Source organism: Lepidochelys kempii, chromosome 12 (genome assembly GCF_965140265.1).
Source record: "Lepidochelys kempii isolate rLepKem1 chromosome 12, rLepKem1.hap2, whole genome shotgun sequence".
NCBI lineage: Eukaryota > Metazoa > Chordata > Testudines > Cheloniidae > Lepidochelys > Lepidochelys kempii.
Window position 1 is genome coordinate 9,871,578 of NC_133267.1, and position 24,599 is coordinate 9,896,176.

Here is a 24,599-nt window from a genome sequence, read left to right on the forward strand (position 1 = left end):
TTTCCTTATTCAATATATAGAGACTGTAATATTTTGTGTGAGAGATTGTAAAGCATTTTAGAATCCCTCAGGATGAATGGCACTATATAAATGTAAGATATTAATAATTATTTTCAGGAATTAGAATGCACAATCGTAGCGACAAACCAGACTTTGAGGGGTTGAGTCTGACCTAAACTTGGATATAGGAACTGGCCAGTGTGACCATGATTTAGTCATACCAAACACAGCACTAAAATTAAGCTTTAATAGTTTGGCTGGCACTATGTCACGTAAGCTGAAAACAATAAGCAAGATAGCATCAACCAAAGGACACTGAGTGTTTTGCTACCCTCTGTGCATAGCATGTAGAATCATAGAAATGTAGGTCTGGAAGGGACTTCAATAGGTCATGTAGTCCAGTCCCCACATTGAGGTGGAACTATCTAGACCCGAGGTGGGCAAACTATGGCGGCCCGTGAGACCATCCTGCCTGACCCTTGAGCTCCCGGCCAGGGAAGCTAGCTCCTGGCCCCTTCCCTTCTGTCCCCCATCCCCTGCAGCCTCAGCTCACCGTGCCACTAGCGCTCTTGGCAGTGGAGCTGCGAGCTCCTGCTGCGCAGCGTGGCGGTGTGGCTGGCTCCGGCCAGGCAGCACGGCTGCGAGTCCTGCTGCTCTGAGCAGCATGGTAAGGGGGCAGGGAGCGGGGGGGTTGGATAAGGGGCAGGGGATCCCGGGGGACAGTCGGGGACAGGGAGCAGGGGGGTGGATGGGGGTGGGGTCCTGGGGGTCGGTTAGGGGTGGAGGGTCCTGGGAGGGGGTGGTCAGGGGACAAGAAGCGGGGGGGTTGGATGGGTCGGAGGTTCTGAGGGGGGCAGTCAGGGGGCAGGAAGTGGAAGGGGCTGGATAGGGGGCGGGGCCCAGGCTGTTTGGGGAGGCACAGCCTTCCCTACCCAGTCCTCCATACAGTTTCCGAACCCTGATGTGGCCCTTAGGCCAAAAAGTTTGCCCATCCCTGATCTAGACCATCCTTGACAGTTGTTTGTCTAATCATTGGAGGTTTGTAAAAAACTCCAATGACTGAGATTCCTCAGCCTCCCTAGCTATTTTGTTGCAGTGCTTACCTACCCTGACAGTTAGCAAGTTTTTTCTAGTGTCTAACCTAAATCTCCCTGGCTGCAATTTAAGCACATTACTTCTTCTCTTGTTCTCAGTGGATAAGAAGAACAATTTATCATTGTCCTCTTTATAACAACCTTTTATGTATTTGAAGACTGTTATGTCTCTCCTCAGTCTTCTCTTCTCCACACTAAACAAATCCAGTTTTTTCAATCTTTCCTCATAGATCATGTTTTCTAGACTTTTAATAATTTTTTGTTGCTCTCCACTGGACTTTCTCCAATTTGTCCACCTGTTTCCCAGAGTGTGGTGCCCAGAACCAGACTCAGTACTCCAGCTGAGGTCTTATCAGTGCTGAGTAGACTGGAAAAATTACTTCTTGTGTTTTGCTTACAACACTGCTATTAATAATCCCAGAATGATGTTCATTTTTTTTGCAACAGTATTACATTGTTGACTCATATTTAATTTGTGATCCACTATACTCTTTTTCTGCAGTACTCCTTCGTAGGCAGTTATTTTGTGTTTGTGCAATTGATTATTCCCTCCTAAGTGTAGTACTTTGCATTTGTCCTTATTGATTTTTCATCCTATTTATTTCAGACCATTTCTCCATGGAAAACTGAATAGGTGCATCAGAGTATACCACGTGTGAGTGTCAGGGAGTCATATCCTTTTTCACTATTTCTGTGAAAGCGAGCACTTCAAAAAAAATCTCCAAAGGCATTTTTAAGGACAGGTTTTTTAATTATAAAGGGTTTCTTTTTTTTCCATGTGTGATTACAAATGTAACACGGAGTCTATGACAATGACTAATGGTCTATAAATACCTAAGACAGTTATCATACTGTTGATGTCATGCTTCCAGAAATGTAGGCCATGGGCAGGTAGTGAAGACATTGTTAAACAGAGATCAACGTGGAAGGGTGAAGGGAAGTGGTACTCATAATAACTTGACCCCTCTCTATTCAGTCTCCCCAATCCTTGACACTTTTGCTGCCACTGTCTCCTCTCCAGGCTCCTGTGCCATTTCTCCCTCTCTGAGGGGCACGTAGGCACAGACTGGATACTAATGCTGCTTCTAGTAACACTCATTTCTGTTAGGATAGCCATGCAGCTTTGAGGAAATCATGTGATGAGCTGCTCCCTGCCTTCTATCCTTGGCATTCTTCCTCTGAAACCACAGAGCCAAAGCCACATAATGCTGGTGAAGAGAGGCTTTTCAGGCTCACAGGAAGGGGGAAGGGAGTATGTTCAGTGGTTCTGCTTCCTCTCTGCATTTAGGGCAGGGGTGGGCAAACTTTTTGGCCCGAGGGCCACATCTGGGAATAGCAATTGTATGGCAGGCTCATAAAATTGGGGTTGGGGTGTGTGAGGGGGTGAGGGCTCTGGGGTCAGGCCAGAAATGAGGAGGTCAGGGTACAGGACAGGGAACAGGGCTGGGGCATGGGGTTGGGGTGCGGGAAGGGGTGCAGGCTCTGGCTGGGGGTGTGGGCTCTGGGGTGGGACTGGGGATGAGGGTTTGGGGTACAGGAGGGTGCTGTGGGCTGGGATTGAGGGGTTTGGAGGGCGGGAGGGGGATCAGGGCTGGGGCAGGGGGTTGGGGTACAGGGAAAGGCTCAGGGGTGCAGGCTCCAGGCAGAGCTTACCTCAAGCGGCTCCTGGAAGCAGCAGCATGTCCCTTCTCCAGCTCCTATGTGGAGGCTGCCCTGTCCGCAGGCATCACCCCTGCAGCTCCCATTGGCTGCGGTTCCCAGCCAATGGGATCAGGATCAGGCCCTTACTTGCGGTTCCCAGCCAATGGGAGCTGTGGGGGTGGCACTTGGGGCGGCAGCACCATGCAGAGCGGAGCCCCCGGGCTGCCCCTATGCGTAGGAGCCGGAGAGGGTCCATGCTGCTGCTTCTGGGAGCCACATGAAGGGGTCCCCGACCCTGCTCCCTGGCTGGAGCTTCGGAGCGGGGCAAGCCCCAGATCCCACTCCCCAGTGGGAGCTCGAGGGCCAGATTAAAACGGCTGGCAGGCCAGATCCAGCCCGTGGGCCACAGTTTGCCCACCCCTGGTTTAGGGGCTGATCCAAAACCAAATGAAGATAACAGAGAAACTCCCATAAACTTCAGTAGGCTTTGGATTAGACCCTTTAGAGGGTACCATTCACAAAACTACACTTACACTATACTCTGTAAATAAAGCTGCACACTCAAAAATATGATTGTTTTCTCCTTAAAGTTCCCATCTTGCTAGTTGCTGATCACCCTCCAGTTCCATTAACTTTGGTGAGAATGGATATAGCCCAGCACCTAGCAGGATTAGGCCCTTACTACATATCCACTTCCTCTGTGCACACTCTACTGTAACCAAAAAGGGAATGATTTTCCATGTCTTTATTTAGAGATGGGCCTGAGCCACAAAATTCAGATTCAAACTTTACCAAAGCTGAGCGGGCTTTGTATTTGGATTTTGGTTCACCCCACTGTAGAGATAAGCGTGGTTTGCAAAGTTTGGATCCAGATTTAACATCCCTGTGTTTTGGGAGGTATTTGGATCCAGGGTGATGTTTCTGATACAACTCAGTTTTATTGTTTTCTCTTCGTACTGGTGGCGGTGGCCGTCACAGCGTCCGCTCAACCTCTCTAACCTTTTCTATAATCTCTTCTTGCCTATTTCAGCAATTAACTGACCAGCCCATGAAGAGAACCTAGATGACTGCAGTCACTAAGGAGTTACAGTTTGCACACACAACTAGGGGAAATTTTGGATGTGTGTAGGCAGCCAATAAAAGAGGAGATAAACAATGCAGCTGATTCATACCCAGCCAGGCTTAGACTGTGATTGCATCACTGTTCCAGGCAGATCTCCGCTCTTTGTTGCAGTCGCACTAGCTCACTCCTGTAGTCTCTATGCCCACACGTCTGGAGGTAAGTCTCAATATTCTTTGTATGTTTGTTTTCACTTCTTTTATTTGGACACTGAAACATTAAATCAACCCCCAGCCACACTTCCCTCATAAGGATGGAAACTCTTTCACCGTGAATGAAGTGTAAAGGTAGTTTTTAAAGGATCAGCTCTTACGATGCAGGATTTTCCAATGCATTTCAAGGAGGCATTTAAAGCCTCTGACAACTTTCTGCAGTCCCCTTCATTCAAACTGCCAGCCTTGACAAGCTGTGGTTAGAAACCACATTGTAGTGTGGGCGGTAAAATGAGCCCGGATTTTAAAAGAAGAAGGAGCTAAATCTCTCTACCCAGAAGAACTGAGCTGTTGGGAGGGCAGCACCAACAGCGTTTTTCCCAATCAAGGATCCTTTTGCATCCCATTTAGGGACTGACTCTGCCACTCTTACTGTCATTAAACAATACCTTAATCTGTGATTAGTCCCACTGACTCTTTCTGCAACAAGCTAGTTCCCAATGTATGTAAAGGTAGCAAAACTGGGGTTTCTGATTTTAAGGTCAGATCCCCACTTGATGTAAATCGGCAATTTACAGATGAGTTGAGAATCTTGCCCAAACCTCTAGATGTATGGGGGGAAATCCTGTTTCCAGCTGTAGTTCATTGTATAAAAACAACAAGTGGTTTAGAACAGAGATGGGTGAAAACAGATGTCATTCTGGTTTTCAAAACCTCTTTGGTCAGGGTTAGATTTTGCAAAACCAAAATACGGGGGTGATTCAGATCTGGTTCTCATTTTATTTGTGCCACCAAAGTTTCAATAATTGATTCCAGTTTTACCTAGTTTTCTTTTTAAAATAAAAATAAGCAAAACCAGGAGCGATTTGGAGCCAAAACTCATTATTAGACTCTTTCAAACCCGAACATTTAGAGATCTGAATAAACGGTTCTGGTTTTACAGATTTTTAGAGATGAAAAATGATTTTGGTTTTGCAAACCTTTTGATTGTTTATTTTTCTCCACAGAAACCAAAACTAAATTTAGGGTGGTTCCACTTTATCCAATCCCCATAATATTTGAGGAATAAATGGTTCTTTTTTTTTGCCTGTCTCTGATTTGGAAGAGCTTTGTGTAATTTTGCCCATAAAATGACTGGCCTGGCTCTGTTGGTCTCATGCCATACTGGATGTGTCCTTTACAAAGTATACTGCTTGAAGCAGATGTAGGATGTGTCCTTTACAAAATACACTGCTTGAAGCTTGAAAAAATAGATTATGTACTTAACCTCTTCATTTTGGGCATCAGAGAAATCTCATGTGTCTGAAATCTTTCCTTCCACATAGTTGTTGCCATCCAGCTCAATAATTCGTTCACAGCAGCATAGAGAGGATCAGTCACAACCCTGCCTGCCTCTGAACTGAGCTAACAAAGTCATTCTCAGAGGCCGTCATGTAGCTACTGAATGAGTGCCTTGTTCTAATAGTTCCTGCAGGAACCACAGCTAGTGCCTTCGGATTCAGTCTAGAATGCTGATGTTTAAAATAAAAAGCAAAAGGTCTAACTCATCTTGTTGCATCAAACTTACTTTAGACGGGGAAATTTTATTGATCAACCGATGGACATTTTAGTCTATTATATGAATTAGGGTAGCACTTGGAGGCATTAACTGAGTTTGGGGCTCCATTGTGCTTTAGGTCAGGGGTTCTCAACCTTTTTCTTTCTCAGCTCCCCTCCTTCCCCACAACATGCTATAAAAATTCCACGACCCGTCTGCGCCACAAAACCTGTTTTTTTCTGCATATAAAAGCCAGGGCCAGTGTTAGGGGGTAGCAAGCAGGGCAATCGCCTGGGGCCCCGCGCCACAGGGGACCCTGTGAAGTTAAGTTGCTCAGGCTTCGGCTTCAGCCCTGGGCCCTAGCAAGTCTAATGCTGGCCCTGCTTGGCGGACCCCATGAAACCTGCTTGTGGCCCCCGAGAGGACCCCAGACCCCTGGTTGAGAACCACTGCTCTAGGTGATATCAATATACAGTGTAACAGCCACACCCTGCTTGGAAGACCTTGAAATTTAATTAGGCAAAATAGACAAAGGATAAAATAAAGGTGTGTGGTTATCCCCATTTTGTAGATGCTCGGCTGAGTCACTGAGAGATTGTGATTTGCTCAAGATCACACAGGCTTTCTATGGCAGAGCTGGGAACTAGAACCAGATCTCCTGCATCCTAGTTTAATGCCTTAACCACAAGACCGCACTTTAGCTGAATCCCCAACTTAAAAAGAGAGTTCTCAATCTATACCCCTTACTCACCATTTAAATCTGCAGTTTAGAGCAGCATTAATTCCTTCATGGCAATCTGCTGAGTCTGAGGGAAGTATTCCATTTTGAGCTCTTATGACACTCTGATCTCCAACCATGCAGTATTCTCATAAACGGACTTCTGAAGACCCTTTTCTTCCCTCTCTGTTTTCCTTGTCTCAGCTCTGTCTGTTCTTGTTGCTTTCTTTCAGCACAAAGTATAGGGGAGCTTTAAGCTCATTATATTTTTAAAACATCCTCACCTGTTATTAATAACACCTGACTCAGACATTAACACTCAGGCTGTGTGGGAGGTTGCTATCTCTAGTCAATGGGTATTAAGGCACATATGCACGTGGCCCTAGGGATCTACTATATACAAATGGTGGGCCAAATTCTCTGCTGCTATAAATGGGCACAGCTCCACTGGCTTCAGTAGGGTTTTGCCAATATACCGCAGCAGTGAATTTGGCCTTTTGTTTTGCTGTTCTGTTGACATACAGTATCCTAGTAAATAATAGCACATCTGTAAAAGGCATGGCTCTGGAGGTAGATTGGAATGGATTACTGCATTATTACCGTTTCTCATGGGAATTATCTTTCTGTCCAGCATGGAACTATAAGAATTTTAATCTGTTGTTTCCCCAAATTATAACATTATCCTGGGAAATCAAGCATTGTATTATATAAATGTAAATAGTGCCCCCATAGTTCCAGGTGATTATAATGGGAACTGGCCATAATATTGATCACTTAGCACCTCATACTTACAAATGGTAAGTAAACCTCAGGATGCCCCTGTGTGGTAGGTAAAATTTTTCCCTAACTTTAAAGGACAATCTGACCCAGAGCATGGTAATACAAAACCTTCTGAATGAGGGTGAAGAGTAGTTTGGGGAACAAAGAGTGGTGTAATTTCAGTGTACCTTGGCAATGACAGCAAAAGCAAATCTAAGGAGGTCTGTTTTTCTTCAGTTCTCTCCCCCACTAAACGGCAGAAAATGGCCAGTCTGATGCCCGTAATAGCCCAGGAAGAGCTGGATCACTTTATCTTCACCAGGACAAGTTCTGGCTTCACCCTCAAAGCCTTTCATGCTCCTCAGAACATTAACATATCACTGAAGCTGCTGACCAGCCAGAATACAACAGAGAGGTAGGTATCATATTTGATTTACTATATAAACAGCTCAGGAGGACAGTAGTGCAAAGAGGGTACCAACATGGACTGTACCATTTCTGATCCCAGTTAACCTTTCCACTTCAGTGACTCCCAACTGATTAAAAGAGACAAAGTGAAAGAAATGCATTGAATTGCACTAGGTGAGAAATTTGACATATGTAATGACAATGGGGCTTGATCCTGCAGTCATGATTAATTCTGTTGTGATTGCATCAAAGGGCTCCAATCCAGGTTCAGTGCACCATTGTACTATGCACAAAACAAACACACACAAAGAGCTCACAATCTAAGTTTTAGACAAAACATGATAGGTGAATAAATGGACACATACGAGAAGAAAGGGAGAATGGACAATTGCAGTAGAGATAGGATTGAGTGCATATATTAGTCATAACCACGAACTCTGTCACAAATGGACGTCAGCCTAACACTCACATAACTCCAATTTATTTCATTGGAGTCACAGGCATATAGGGATTTTGAGGTCAGGCCCATACTATTTTTTTAATGGTGTGGGACCAAATCACTCTAGTGAATGCACTCATTAGGCTCTCAGTTTCTTGAAAGGGCATTCAAGAGCAGAACATGGCCTTTTTAGTATCTGAGAAGTCTAGATCCTTAGCTGCTTTTTCTAGGAGATATGCTTAAGCTGAAAAATTCAGATTTCAAATATCTTAAAGTAGTATATGGAGAGGTTGGCTTTTCCAAAACAAAGACAGGAATAATTTATCTAATCCAAGTGAGATTTCAAACACCCGCTAAAATTCTGTGGTGCTTGCATCCAAGGTTTCCATGTCTGGTCTTTGGTTGTGCTTGAGTCTAAATTCTTTCATTTACGGCATTCAAATTTGAATCTTGAAACCAGAACCAGTCTGTCTTTAGTGACGACCTCTATAGGGCTCAGGGCCCTGATCCAAATCCCTCTGACGTCAATGGAAAGACTTCTGTGGAGGTTGGATCAGGCCCAAAATGAATTAAGTTTGAGTGTTCTGCTTTTTTATTTTTTAAATTCAATTAAAGTGCAATAATTTACTAATCTAAAATAAGAAATATATTTATTTGGTAGTTTTTTCTAAAAGGCTTGCCCTCTTTCCCCTGTGTGCCCCCCACCTTTTGTTTAAATAAAAAAATAAAGTTAAATCAGACAACAAAAACTAATAATTTATTTTTCCTTTCTGGATTTAAAGTGTTGCTCTAGTTATAAAAGTGATTATGGAAAAATGAACCTTCTTACTCATATCTGCTCTTTAAGTGTCAAGTCTCTGTTTGGTTTTTTCCCCCCACTATTACCAGCAATGAGAACAAGATGGATTCTATCCTGCCCATCATTTGAACTGCTAATCTAGTTCCAATGGTAGAAATCCATATTGTTAGTAATGACGTTAAGAGGTAGAAATAAGCACAGTTTGTAATATAAACTTTGGAGCCACAATTTATTTATAAACACGGGCATTACCATACTGAATAGCCATTATGTTTGCAATGGAAAGGCTGTTTTCCTTCTTTAAAAAAGAACCCAGCTTGGACTGCCTGGCCTGATTTTTCTAAACAATGCATGTTCAACTGTATTTGTGAAAAGTGCTTGCACAGCTGCACATCTAACTTGAGTGTGCTGTTACTGCCATTGCCCGTGCAATATCCATTCACAAATATATTTGATCTGGAAATTAGTGACCCCAAATATGGAACCCACAGTGTAATTTTTAGTCACTTCTCCCTTTAACTGCATTTTTATATACTTCCATGAATTGTATATCACATGCACACCAGAGAGGATTCCAACAAAAAGCAAAAATACAGGAAGCAACTTTTACTATGATAGGACTGGGCTACAGCAGTTAGTCCCTGTCTTACATTTCCACCATGCATTTCATAGTACTGTGCTCCAGCAGAAGGGAAGTTACCAGCAGCCTCTTGGGCACAGGCAAGCAGTGTTGGGCTGTGTAATGGTGGGTGAGAAATTTGAACCACACCTGCTTAAAATAGTTTTTAGAGAATTTTTCTAAGAGTCTCCCTCCTCTGTTAGCAGTTGCTGGGGGGAGTGGGAACAGGAGCTGGTTTGGAAAACAGATGCTAGTTTGAGGAGTTGTCGGATAACTCCCAATCTCTTACACCAGTACCTGGGATGGATCAGGAAATGGGTATCAGTTCAGGGATCAAAGAGCCTCCTGCATGCTGCTGAGGCTGATCAGGGACCAGGAGCCATTGCATACAGTTAGGAAGCAAATACTACAGGGGTCCAGGGTGCTAGCATTACCAATAGCGTAATCAGGCCAAATCCTGATGTCTTTACTCAGTTTTTACTTAGGCATACTCCCACTGAAGTCAATGAGGCTGTCACTGAGTTCAACGGAAGTTTGCTGAAGCATGAGGAATTGAAGTTAAGATCTTAAGATTTATCAAAGAGTACCTACTGCAATAAATATATCCGACAGCCTAAAAACACACAAAGAATAGAATAGCAAATCTGTGATTTATATGGTGTGCAATGTTTGGGACTGAATTAAGTTCCCAAAGTTTGGAACAGTTGGGATCAGAAGCCAAACTATCAGCTGGACCCTCTTCCTAAATATACAGATTTGTTTTTCAGCAGGAAACACTAACTGGGTTAGTCTTTAAAATAATGACAGGGGTTGAAATCCTGGTCCCATTGAATTTTACCATTGATTTCTGTGGGCTGAAGATTTCATGCATAGAATCAGCAATTCAGAAGATATTGCAGATGGGATCATATTTTTAAAGTTAAATGCAAGTTAAGGAGGAGTGATCCTGTAGCAGAACCAGTTCATTTATCTTCCTTGAAACTGAACATTCTGATCTGATCCACAGATCAGTGCTACCATTGTACAACTGAACAAAGAAGTTATTGTCTGAAGTTCTCAAATAGTCTCAATCTTCTACCGATTAGCAAAATCTGGTTTCCTTATACTTCTTAAAATACATCCCACTGGAATTTAAGAATAAATCCCGTCTGAGTAGAAGTAGATGCAGCTCCACGAAGTCCCTAAAGTTACATCTACCACTTACAGTAGGTCTGAATTTGGCCTCATGGCTTTACCTTTACTCTCTGATGTGGTTTGATCCCATCCATACAGGCAAGATTGACTGTGACTGAAGCTGGTAGAATTTGCAGTGTAGAAGGGACATCACTGATAGCATAAGGAAAGCATATTTTTAGGGGAAAGGCAGGGAAAAAAATCAGTTCAGAGAGGTAATTTTTTCAGTTAGTTTAACTATCCCAAACATTCTTCCTGCCCTTGCATTTTAGATCCTGATAAATATATATTTGATACTAATGGAACTAGCTTCTTTCTCGTACATTTTACAGTTTTAATGTGAAAGATGTTTTGTAGTCAAGAAAACATTGTTGGTATTAAGCACCAGATAATGGTAGTGGTGGGAAAACTCTACCAAGTCATCCGTCTTTCCAATATCACACAGTATGACTGTTACTCAGCATGTCTGTCTGAAATGCTACTTCTTTATCCCTTGTTCTCTGTTTGCAGTGAGTTGAAGGTGCTACTCCAAGATGTAGCAAACACACGACGCATTCAGTCTGAACAGCTCCTGCCTTCTCTTGGGATCTACCAATCTCAGGGACTTCTGGGGGTCGTGACTGAATGGATGTGCAATGGATCCCTCCACTCACTCATCCACGAGGTAAGGAAGAGTAGGGATCTTTTAGAGGGGCTCCTTTATGGGTGTTAAAACTGTTTAGAAGCTAGGGCAATAATAAAATGAGCAAACTGTACCTCAATTATGGGTATTAATTTTGCAACAGCGTTGCTAATACTTTTCATCTGTAGATCTCAATAGATAGTGTGAATAGTGACTGCTTTATAATTCTAAAAGATATATACATATCTATATATATCGTGGAATATTACACTGAAATGAATGTTGATTTTTAGCACCACCTGTACCCAGAATTGCCTTTTCCCCTACTCATGCGGATTTTGTCAGATGTGGCTGATGGATTATATCATCTCCATAGACTAGACCCTCCTCTCCTCCACTACAGCCTGAAACCCTCCAATGTTCTTTTGGATACACAATACAGAGCTAAGGTGGGGACGTTTTAAACTTAGCTTTTTGTCTTCATTATTTTCTTGACATGAAACCAGAACAATTTCTCCAAAGGTATGCTTGATTATAGGATTATTTATCAGGCATCTATCCTAATATAAAATACCAGATCAATATTTGACACCAATAATGCCATATTGTTGCTACAATTCACCATTCACTCTTCCCTACAGATAACAGATTATGGTCTAGCCTCCTGGAGGAAGCAGCAAAGATCAGTCCTGCAGAACTGCAATAGAAGCTGCTGGGATTTGATATACCTCTCTCCTGAAATAATTGAAGGAGGTGTGCCCTCACAAGAAGGAGATATTTACAGGTTAGTACAGGTTTTTAAAGGAAAGTTATAGCTAAAGGAGACCTACTTCTTGAGAGCAATTCACATAGTATTGAATTTAATGTTTCTTTCATGAAAATATTGTAAAATTGTACGACAGTGAAACCTACAGGTCACAGTGTTCCATTCAAATAACAGCTGTTATACATATCATATCTGCATAACATTCCAGACTAGGAATATTGCATCATTTAGTTAAACTTGAAATTCCTAATGTTTGAAGGAAATTATTTCAATACAATTTGTTATATTAAAAATTAAGATTTATGGCCATACCTCTAGGTTAAGCAATTGCCAAACTTCAGCTTCAAAATATTAATTTACAGTAAAAAAGTAGAAAACTGTTGCGGATGACATGCTATGAAGTATATTCTCATCTTGACTTTTTGTTTTGCATATATATCCAAGTGTTTTTACACCAATATTGATGTTGATTTAAGTACATTTAAACATTACAGTGACATATCCTAGAAGTTACAAATAGGAAAAAAAGATCTAGGGCCTGATGCAAATTTCACTGATGTAAAGAAAGATTCATTGGGCTTTGGATCAAGCTTTAGTGGGTCAACTAGTTCATTCCCTTGTCAGTATGCTCAACACTACCAAACACTTTATAAGTACTGGGGGAAAAAATGAAAAAGAAGAAATGAAAGGTTCTGAAACCCACAAATGGAAATTAGGTGAGGTATTATTGGAAAATAAGCTACAGAATTTAAGAGCAAGGCTTTCCCCTGAAACAGAATTCTAACTGGTCTTTGTATAAGGACAGCCCAGTTGGAAACTGAAATATAAAAGTTTGCAAAAATGGAAATCCTGCCAATAAGGAAGGACTTAGTGCAGGGATGGGCAAACCTTTTGGCCCAAGGGCTACATCTGGGTGGGGAAATTGTATGCAGGGCCATGAATGTATGGCTGGGGCTGGGGATTGGGGTGCAGGAGGGAGTGCAGGGTGTGGGAGGGGTCGCGGGGTGCAGGAGAGGGCTCAGGGCAGGGGTTTGGGGTACAGGAGGGGTGTGGGATGCTGCAGGGAGCTCGAGGCTCAGGGCAGGGGGTTGGGGTGTAGGAGGGAGTGTGGAGTGTGGGGGGACTCTGGGCCGGGGTTTGGGGTGCAGGAGGGGTGCAGCATGGGGCTCAGGGCAGGAGGTTGGGGTGCAGGAGAGGGTGCAGAGTGCGGGAGGGGGCTCAGGGCAGGGGGCTGGAGTGCAGGAGGGTTGCGGCAAGGGGCTCAAAGCAGGGATTTTGGGTGCAGGAGGGGTTTGGGCTCTGGCCCGATGCTGCTTACCTCGAGCGGCTCTGGGGTGGCAGCGGCACGCAGTGGGGCTAAGGCAGGTGCGGGATTGCCAGCCCTGTGGCACAGCTGGGCTAAGGCAGGCTTCCGTGCCTGATCTGGCCCCGCGCTGCTTCTGGAAGTGGCCAGCATGTCCAGCAGTGGCTCCTGGGGGTGGGGTGGGGCAGGCGGCTCCATGCGCTGCCCTTGCCTGTGGGTACCACCCCCGAAGCTCCCATTGGCCTCAGTTCCCCGTTCCAGGTCAATGGGAGCTGCAGGGGGCAGTGCCTGCGGGCGAGGGCAGCGTACAGAGCCCTCTGCTCCCCCACCTCCCTCCAGGGGCCGCAGGGACATGGTGCCAGCCGCTTTCGGGAGCAGCGCGGGGCCAGGGCAGGCAGGAAGCCTGCCTTAGCCCAGCTGTGCCACAGGACTGGCAATCCTGCAGGCTCGACTGAGAGCCCTGATGGGCTGGATCCAGCCCGCGGGCCATAGTTTGCCCTCCCCTGACTTAGCGTAACATGGAAAATACCCTTCCCTTGAACTAATGAACTCAATTTTTCAGTAAGTAATCATAACACCAACACAGATTCCAAATTAACAAGCACAATTTCATTATTGTTTGCCTCTAGCTTTGGAATGCTATGTTGGGAAAGCGTAAGCAGGCAGAAACCTTTTGAAGGTACGTATTTCTCTCTTTCTTGATGATTAATTATATTTTTCTGAATTTATCCTCCTCTAAGCAACACTGATACCAACAGACCTGTCTTTTCAGACCTCGCTTTATCTCAAATCCCTATTACGGTGCTTGGAAGGATTAATTTTTGATCAGTAAGTGTCAGTAAATATTGATTTCAACGTACACATACAAACGAACAAAAATATTTCCAATGATAGTTGAAATCTACAGATAGGCAAAGTAAGACAAATGCTGCTTGATAACTTATTAGAGTATGATTTAAAGATATTTACTTTGTATATTTTGACATGTGATGTTGGCAATTTGTGTTTGAATGGTTTTAAAACTTTAACTTTTTGAACCTCAACATCTACCATCAATTGTCTGACACTCCCATAATTTTGTGCAACTGTAAAAATTCAATAAAATTGGGAAAAATTTAAAAATAAACAGTATTATCTGTCAAAATTATAAAAAATCAAATTCTGCCAACTGTGTATCCCAATAATGCACAGTTCCATAGCTCTGCATCTCCTGTAGAGAGTCCTAGCCCCAAATGAAGATTCTTTTTGTAAAAGAAACAGATACCTTCTCAGGGGTAGCTTTAATGGCATAATTTTTACTATGTACTACCTAAGCCTGTTCACTGTAGCACTCTATTAAATTGTTATTTTGACCTTTCTGCTTAACTTTAATGCATAGCAACAGCTCTTTGGCTTGTGACAGCCAGCATACTAACATCACAATCCAGCATACTGACATTAGGCAGCATCTTAGGGTATGTCTACACTGGAGCTGGAGAGTATAATTTCCAGTTTGAGTGACACACCCATGCTAGCTCTGATCCAACTAAGAAGATAAAAATTAAAATGTAGCCATGGCAGCATGACTGGTGGGAAGGGCTACCTGATCAGGTACAATCCCAGTCAATCAGAGCTAGTGCAGGCATGCCTACTCAAGATGGAAACTGCATCAGTGTAGACATGCCCTTAGTGGCAAGTAACTTGTCCAGTGAGTAGAACTGAGCTTTTATACATGTTTAAAAATCAGTGAGAGTTTCAGGTCTCCAATAGGAACTTTTAGTTCCTGCTAGACTTAAATTACTATAAAATATGCTACTTTCTGCATATTTTATACCAGAAAATGAAAATAAGGAATTTTACAGAGTTGTAGATCTTTAAAGCACTGTATAATAGACTGAAAATTACCCCCATTTTACCAACAAGGAAACTGAGGCAGTGGTAAATGATTTGTTTAACATGACAGCCAGAGCTGAGAACTAGACTTTGGAGTGCTGATTCCTGTTCCATTCTCATTCCTTTAAAGAATGGCTCCTTTTAACTTACAGTAAACATACTTTAAAGAGGGATCGGTTTCTTCTATTCTCTCAAGTTCTATGACAGTGACAGTGCTGTATCGTGTTCCTGAATATGATCCTTCTTACTCCTTCTCTTACAGCTGATTGCTCTAACAATGAGATTTCAGTTTGAGCAGTCATATGTGAAGAAGTATGTGCCTCTGTACTTGATTATCAAACTACATTACAGTTAGTACTCTCCTCTATCTGGAAAATGGCAAGGGCTCCAGGTCTATCTACCTATGGGACTTTCTTTTTCACTACATGGTCCAAGAAAAGGAAACTACCTGCTTGCCTACGGTGCACTAAACACTACAGAACCCAAGAATCAGGGGTTTTGAAAGCAGCAAGATGTGGAACTTTTCCTGGCAATTGTTTAATGACTATTTCTATTAAATATTACTCTAAAACAAGTCACATTACATTTGTATAGCACCTTTCACCCAAAAGGACCCTAAAGTTCTTTACAATTTAACACACACATTTATTTATGAGAATCACTTCACTCACCATCTCTCGAGTGGAACATATAACTATTCAACACACACTAACACTGCACAACCCTTTTGGACAAAAAATGAAGGATAGTTTCAAATTTAAAATTTAAAAATTTAAAATTTAAAAATTTCAAAGTTTAAAATTGCAGAGGGAATGAAGGCAGGCAGGATGCAGTTACCCCAGCGAGAATCTGGCCATTACATCAAGGCTAGCAAACATCCTCATTCTTACAAAGAGTGCCATGACCACAAGTGATCAGGCTCATGATTTTACATCTCTTCAAACTTCCCTAGTGCTTTCTCAAGACATGCAGGGCTCCTGCAAAATTCATCAACAAATACCCCATATACACCTCATTTTCCATATGTAATGCTCCTCAAGTTCAGCTTCTCATTTTCTAGTATGAATGAAGATGAGAATTACATACTTGTATATTTCAACCATTGGCTGGCTCTCAAGTACAGAATACGCAGGCATATGCCATAGGGAGAGGTGAGGGGGGCAGCATGCTGTAATTCTGCAATCACATTCGTGAGTTGTGTGTGTGTACATGATCTCAGAATAAGCCAGTGTCTTGGCTTTGCTGATTGCAAGTCACCTAGCAGATTACTCTGTTTTTTATGTATGTAACAGCTTTCATTTCGACAGACTTTACAGGCTCAGATTAAAAATATTATGCACAATATACTCATGCAAGGCAGTGCTTTCATATTTTTTCACCGCCATTTTGTAGCTGCCCAGAGGAATTAGATTCTTTTGTGCATGAAGAGAATAATTTTTTAAAATTTGCATGCAGAATTGCATACAGAACTGTGTGGTTAGGCTTCTCACACAGTAACTATAACTGCAAATAGGGTATTTGTGCATGCAGGTTACCAGTTATGCATGCATACCCAGTTGTGACTTATTGCTTAAACAACCCTTCTAACCAGAAATAAATGGACTGCTGCCAGTAGGTATAAATGAGTATTGTCACAGTTGGTCAGCTTTACTTAAGAATGTGTTGTTGGGTTTTTATTTTTTGTTTTTAAAGAGTAGTCTTAGTTTTAAAATACAGAAAATAACCTGTACTAAACAACATCTTAAAATAGTTCTGAGGGTTTTTTAAATAACATTTTTTCATTCTCTGGCAGGCAAAAAAAACCTGCTGGAAGTTGTGACGGGAGTCTGTAACGGCCTGCGGCCTGGGACTGAAGCAGAGTATAAACAGAACAGTTTGCCCCAGAGAAACAGGCTGTTACAGCTCATCATCCTGTGTTGGCACCAAGACCCAGATTACAGGCCCCAAACTGCAGGTAACATTCAGTATTTGCTCTCCCCTTGTTGCTACAACAAACAGTTTGAGTGTCCTAATTAATGCAGTGTTGTTGTAGACCTGAAGCTCTGTGTGAACTCAATAGCTTGTCTCTCTCACCAACGGAAGTTGGTCCAATAAAAGATATTACATCATCCACCTTGTCTCTTTAATGTCCTAGATCATTCTACAGTAATGATGGCACAACAGAATGTTGTAACCCCAGCACGGGATGAAACGGTTGGGGCACTGTCACCAGAATACTGTTGTGTTTTGGTTTGGGGTTTTTTTAATACAGATGCCGTGCCCTCCTGTATGTGGTTTAGTCATTTCAAGTGGTGGTTTAGTCATTTCAAGATTTTTAGTTTAAATATAGTGTAGTAAGTTTAGCATAGATAAAGGCTAGAAATTACTGGAGATTGCCAGCTAAATTCAGTATTTGAAGAATGGCTGATTTACCTTTAACAGTCCCATCTCAAATTAATCACCATTCCCACTGGAGCAAATCCCACTGTTGGTTAAGACAGAGTAGCTATATTATACCAGCTGAGGATCTAATCCTCTGTTTCTAAAAAGACAGCCCTGAAACACGAATGACAAACTATGGCCAAGATTTTTCAGACCTGTACACAGAAGTGTCCAACTAGCCATCTGCACATGCTTTTACTGTGATTGCTTTGTGCAATCATGAATAAATTAGGTACAAATATGCAGGTTTTTCTGTGCACATTTCTGAAAATCTGATCCTAATTTGTTTATATTAGATCAAAAAATAAAAATATATAAGGCAAAGTTACTTAGAGGTGATTTTAAAGTTTTTAATATGATTGCAACAGAATAATAAAATCAGTGGAAGCACATTGGTGCATAGATATTTGCTTATTTGGATACGCATACATCCTGTATTTAAAATGCATTTTTCTTTCCAAAGAATGTGCGGAACTCTTAAAGAGAATTTTGAGCACTTTTAGCAAGGAGAAGATTTCAAGCGCAATCTACAGTTTGATTGATGCAAAGGTTAGTGCAAAATTCAGATTTGGTCCCATACAATTGCATTGCCTGCTTTCTGTGATTATCATCGTTGAAATCAAACAGGAATTTGTCTCTTTGTTATTGCTTCAAAGGGCTAAAAGTTAAAATTTGAAGATCAGTCCCTAAAAGCAGATAGAGCTAAAATACGTCAATCCAAGATTTAAACTCAGCTTCAAAAGTCTAATCCAGGATTCACAAGTGAGACTCTCCATACTGTATTACTGATAAGTATGCGAGTCACAGACAGTTGGGCCCCCTCACACTGTTCTTTCAGCAATAGCAAATAGAAGGATGGTTCTAGGTTAACCAGATGTGTTAGTGAACTAGCCTTTCATCTCTGAAGTCCCCAAGTCAGTTTCTGTCTGAGGTTACATGCAGCTTCATCCTAGTGTCCATTCCCATGATCAATCAGGCCACCACACAGCTGAGAGTGAATATTAGTCTCAGTTTCATCAGGTCCAGGTCTGGGACCGCAGAGCAATATCTGATGTCAGGATTGAGATCAGTTGTCAGTACAGCCTGAAGGGAAGGTAGCACAGGATACTGATGCAGCTGGGATTTCTCATGGTACTAAACTCACAGTCTGTGAAGTGAAAATGCGAAAAGTCTCCTGGTTTTACCTCATTTGTGCTGACTTGATGAGAATAGTTTTACATCCCAGATTTTGGGAGATTTTTTTTATACCTCTTCTGAACTCAAAAGTTGTAGAGGCTGCAATTTGAGAAATGGGATGTGTGATTTGCGGAAGACCAGATGTAGAAGTACCCCAGAAAAGGAGAAGCAGCTCCCAGGCATTGGTCTTTTTGGTGGCATGACATTTATGACGTGATTTTGTAATGCACCAAAAAAGCCCTACTTTCCCCAACGCTCACAGCTATGAGTACGAAATAAATATCTGTAGAGAAAGGCAAAACAACCCAATATTGTTTCAGTAGGTAATAGAACTGTACTCTGGGTGATTTTACTCCTAGCTGCAGATCATGTGGTGTATGTGCCTGATATTTTGGCAGTACCAGCATGAATGTTCAATGTATGATTTTTTTAGTCTCATTTGGACTGAACGTTGTGTATATTTTACTAAGTAAGTGTATTTTTTTGTTTGTTTCAGGAGAGAGCAGTAAATGCCAGCAAAGGCTCAGTTCCACACATGCTTCAGACACATGTGCACAATCTAGAGGTAAGTAAACTGTGTTTTCTTACATATGTACTTGAGGAGGAAAATTTTCCAAGGGTATCTAAGTCCCATTATCAACAGTGACTTAGGCACTTAGACTCCCTAAGGGAGGCTGCCTAGTAAGGCAGGTCTTTTCTATCAAGAAGATAGAAGTAATTTCTTATCCATTTTCATCCCTGTCAGATCCTCTGTGCACAGAAAAACAGCAACCAGCTTATCGACAAGAGAGTCCCTCTAACAGCACAGAGATTGTCAACTGTTCTTGACAGCCCTGCAGGAAGAGAGAAGGCTAATCAGATGGCACTTGCAGATATCACAGCGCTAAACACAACACAAAAAAGAGGTATGCAGGACTGAGACCATCTTAAAATATTTTTACCTCTAAGTACTATAAAAATATTAAACAATTATTTGTCGGCTCAGTGTCCATAAAAACATGCCAAATGTCTCCCTCTTCAGAGTGCAACTGTGATATAACTCTTGATATAACCAGAGCAACAGAGTCCACTGCAGTAGAAGAGTCTGCCTTGAGAACAGCAGTGGTGCAAGATTTTTGCAACTGTTCCTCCATTGGGAGAACTCACAGCTAGCCAGTGTATTCCCATACCTGAGTGGACATTCACTGGGTTCAGTGGGGTAAACCAGGCAGCCATAGAATTTGCTGATTTACTGTATACTCTGAACACCCTCCACCAGTAAGACACTGGTGGTGCTCTGACCATAACTTAAAGCTGCCCTTCCCTGGCATTTCAAGAACTGGCTGCTCTTCCTCAGAGAGCAAATCCATCCTGGGTCTAGTGGACCCTGCTGGAACAAAGAGGTGCAATTTCTTTTGCCTTTGTCACCATGAGTGAGTCTAGCCCTCTACAATGGTACTTATATGGCCCTCAATCACCACAGTGCTTTTCTCTACTTTCTAATACCTGCTGTCAAATGTCTCCACATTAGAAAGTAATTGCTTTGGAAGAGTCCCGTCTCTTCAGAAGTCCATGAATGATTCATGTTAGCCATTCCTACCTAACCATATCCTTCTGTTTTTCCACTGTGGGCTTGTCTTGGCAAATGTTCGACAAAGTATTTAAATCCACGTGTATTTCATGTATATAAGCAGACTGGAGGTGTTGACTTAAACATTTCTTCTTTGTTCTTTGATGGTTTTGTTTACAAGATCTGAGCCACAGAAAATCTATTATCTATCTTTGGTGACATCTGAATACATGGGACTTATGATACATGTTTCTTAATACTTAGTACTGAAATAAATTAGTGGCTGTTTCTTTTGGGTAGAACAGGATTTTCCTCAACTTCATCCACAAATTTACATAAGTCCACAACTATAATCAACAAGTTAAAAGGACACTCACAACTTAGATGTAGCCCAAAGTTTACATTTTTAAAAACCGTTTATAAAATCTACAACCCACAGAAGAGTTTCTAGAATTAAAACTCAGTTGAAACATTTGAGCTAGACATTCGATTGCAATGTTATTAATTTATTTGTATCAAGGACCAGGGCTCCATTGTGCTAGATGCTGTACAAACATATTACAAAAAAAGATTGTAGCTCTTTGGGACAGGAAAAAAGTATGAGACCCAAACACTACAGCACCAACAAGCTGACTAAACAAAAGTGATTGACAATATTCAAGATGAGATAAAAAAATTTCCACTTTTAATTCAGTAACCCATGCAAATTCTTTTTGCAATATATGATTTAAGTTTAGTGTCCCTTATACATTTCTAATTTTACAAATACAAATTTATTATTTGGCCATTAAACAACAGTCCCATTATGTGTAGTGTAACAGAGGTGGTATGCTGCATGAAAAGATGATGCTCCACTCCTGGGAATTCATCATTCATACTCTTGCATAAAACAATTTTCTTAAAGTTTGAGAGATGGAGTATGTACATAACAAATGTCAAAAATTCATAAGAGGGAGGATCTAGCAGCGAGTGTTCACAGGATGTAATATTTACTACAAGTTAGTCCTCTAAACTCTGTTTTAATTAGAGATCCAGAACTATCCATTGATGAATCCCTACTATGTTCAGCTGTAGTCCAGTTTAAAAGTCTTATCTCACCCATCTTTATTTGTTCACAGCTCAGCCAGGCAGTAGAGAATCACCTCTGCAGCATTCCTTTCCCACCCCTTGTACCTCTGATCCACATGCAGGCAGAGAAGATGGTGGTCAGTGTCAAAGGGACCCAAAGGTGTGGCAGCAGCAGCCACTACAGTTATTGCTGTCACCTGAGCACAGCCCCCATCATAGCCAATTTCAAAGCACACAGTGTGAACAAACATTAACAGGTGAGATTCCAAAGAAAAGGCTGATCCTTTCTTAAAGTCGAGTTTGGTCCAAAAACCAGAAGCTAATATCAATGTGGTATAGTAATATTCTACTTTGCCACACTTTACCCAATGTCTCAGATAAAAACTGTACTTTGGCCATACTCTTGTGTATTTACTGGTAATTAGTGTAACTCCTCTGAAGCTGGTACTTGCCATTGTAAGAAACAGGATACTGGACTTGATGGACCATGAGTCTGCTCCGTTTGGCAATTCCTGTGTTACTAAAAGCTCAGACTTTGGCCTTCAAAGCGAACTGTTGTTCAGAATAGGCACATTGTTCAGAAGTCGACTTTCACCGGAAAGGGGTCTAAAGAAAAACCTCACAAAATATAGCAAGTTTTGTGGTGAAACAGGCCCACAGAGTTTATAACAAATGGGGGAAAAAACCATTGTATGGAGTTTAACCTTTTATTGTGACAATTTCTCACACCTCCAGCAAGGTAGTTCTTGGGGATGCAAAAGATTAGTTGGAAAAAGACTTCCCCTCCACCTTGTTTTTATACTTTCTTTGGGCTAGACCCAAAAAAGGCCTCAATCTTCCTACTGAGCAGCTGTGAATAAGGCTGACTTTTGGTCTGCGAAAGCTGTCTCTTTTTTCCATAATGAAAAAGTTTGTAAAAAACAAGTTTTTCACTTTGACAAAATGAACCATGGTGATCTCCAACAAGCTGGACATTCTTCTGATCTGTTGGATGCTGGGGACATGGTTTCTGGGCAAACCAACAAAAGACCTCCTGTAAACTAAGACAATTCAACTCATGGCCCAATTGGTAACAGACTAGGAAGACTGAGGCATGGTCTCCTAAGTACAGGTGACCTTTTCTTATTTCCTTTCCCTTACTGGAAGGGCAGCCTAATGCAGAGTTTCTGCATAGATCTGGTTTTGGTGTATGCATCTGCTAAGATGCTCCCATCTCCCACTGAAGCAATGAAAGTACGGAACAGTACAATCCTTCAGATCTGCCTGTGGTGCCGTCTGCGCTTCCATCCTCTGCTGAGCAGACTAATACTCTCTAGACATAGCTAAACTACTTTACATAACAGTTATACAGATGATAGATTACCAGGATCAGACCTGGGAATCCCCTCCCCTTAAGTCATCTTGCTCACTAAATATTATTTTCTGTGCTAGTTTTGAACAAAGACTGCAAGCAAATGAACTCTTTACCAGCTCCTGTTGCTCCACTGAATTTACATTTCTATTAGTCACTTCATTCTTGACATTAATGCTGCCACTAGCTAACAGTTTAATAAAAAAAGTCTGACAGTTTGGCATATCTAATTTTGTTCCTTTTATTCAAGGTCCTTGCTGCAAAGGCAACTGCTGCCAGATCCTAGCCTGTGGGCGACAGACTATCTTGAGCTGCATGACAGAAGGGCGCCTCAACCACATCCTTGATGTCCTTCGCTCCCAGCGAGTGTTGTCTAAAATGGACTATGAAATGATCACCTCTTTCCCCACCCTGACCAGCCGTGCTCGTGCTTTGTTGGACACTTGCCTCTGCCTTGGAGAGGGGGCAGCTCAGATCGTAGTGACTGTGCTCTCAACTAGCAAATGTAGCCCTCTGGCACGAGGCAGCCACATCACAGACAGCCCTGCTAAATTAAATAGACGACTGCAGTGACTTAAGTTATTTTTCATGGCATATTTCATGGATCGGTGCACTGGTAACGTGGAATGACATTAATTCATGTTCATTTCTCATTACCCACTGACTAAAAAGTCTGTTCCTTTTCCTACTGCTCAGTGACTTTAGTCCTCTAAGAGTTCGAGACACCCATTGCCTGCAGAAATAACAGGGCCTGGTAATATATATTCCAACTTGGACCTCTGAGATGGTAGGATTATGGGAGTATGCCAGAGTCTAGTTCAAGTCACATGTCACTTATTATTTCCTGGTTTCTTAATGGAGGTAAATTGATTGTGACTTATTGGTGGACGGCTGAGAGGAAGGCTGGTGGTAAGCTCTTCCAAGTCTGAAAGCACTTAACGATGGGCTGTTGCCTGGGAAGGAAGAAAGAAGCTGCTTTTGCCAACAGCCAAGAACAGCCAAGCAAGCTGTTGCAGTGAGAGTGAAAATCATTAAGGAATAAGTTTTCAGGATCTCTTCAAACGAGCCTCTTACATTTAACATCTTGCAAACTGAACAATTTTTTAAAAATTTTTCTTGCACGAATGCTCATTTGTCCTTGTAAACTGGCACACTTACATTTTAGCAGGTGCAAATTCAGAGACTCTTTTGCAATAAAATGGCCCTAAACAGGTTAAAGTTACCTGGATACAGCATGTTAATGTTGTTCCGTTTATGAATGTTACAGGTATACAATGTGAAGTTAAGCTGTAAGATAAGAGGTGCCAAACTGACCACTTTGGAAGGACAGTTCCATTGAACTGTGAGCAAAGATACTAACATCAAAGATTATCTTTGTTAAAATGAAAATGAAGTGCACAAGGTGTCTCCATTCAAAAGCACAGTGGGATGCCTGCAATATTCACAACACTGGATAAGCCCAAGAACATTATCATTACAAGATATATAGATATTTCAGATGCCAAGCTACATTGTTTTGTTTTACTGCATTGCAATTGTTCTTTTCTTTTCCAAGATGTTCAAGTAATCCTATGGTTTGATGTGTTGGAATTTTAAAGGCAGGAGTAGAGTGTTTTAAGGTATATTTATACAAGGGATTATTTATTCCACATGATATAATTTGAAACCAATGCTTTAGAAGTTTTAAAATAAATGTTTTAGAAAATTCAGTCAAACTGTCTTAAGGTTGTTTTGTGACTATAAAAATGGCTAAAATTTAAAGCAGTGTCAAAGTATGTTAGAAATGTCATTTTTTACTTTATTGAGGGGGCCAACTTTCTAGCTCTTAGAAGTTTAATGTTTCATGCTACATTTTAAATGAGAGACTTCTGTTTCTCCAACAGACCACAGAACAGCTTTTGGTACAACATAGGGCTGTTGTCACTGGTCAAAAAAGGAAAGAGTCCCTCCACTGTATTCCTTCTTTCTGTGAAAGGAAGCACAACTGTCAAGACTCAAATATCAGGAATCCA

The 24,599-nt window shown here is 41.8% G+C and overlaps 1 protein-coding gene across 1 annotated transcript; it reads left to right on the plus strand.

The window, feature by feature from the left end:
- Nucleotides 1–3,890: 3,890 nt before the first annotated feature.
- On the plus strand, nucleotides 3,891–24,217 carry LOC140896189 (receptor-interacting serine/threonine-protein kinase 2-like). The gene is made up of 12 exons (XM_073307544.1): nucleotides 3,891–4,014; nucleotides 7,259–7,436; nucleotides 10,970–11,123; nucleotides 11,375–11,530; nucleotides 11,723–11,865; nucleotides 13,780–13,829; nucleotides 16,815–16,976; nucleotides 17,907–17,992; nucleotides 19,116–19,184; nucleotides 19,365–19,524; nucleotides 21,287–21,493; nucleotides 22,838–24,217. The coding sequence occupies exons 1-12, from the start codon at nucleotides 3,891–3,893 to the stop codon at nucleotides 23,158–23,160; spliced, it is 1,812 nt and encodes a 603-aa protein (XP_073163645.1). The 3' UTR covers nucleotides 23,161–24,217.
- Nucleotides 24,218–24,599: the final 382 nt, after the last annotated feature.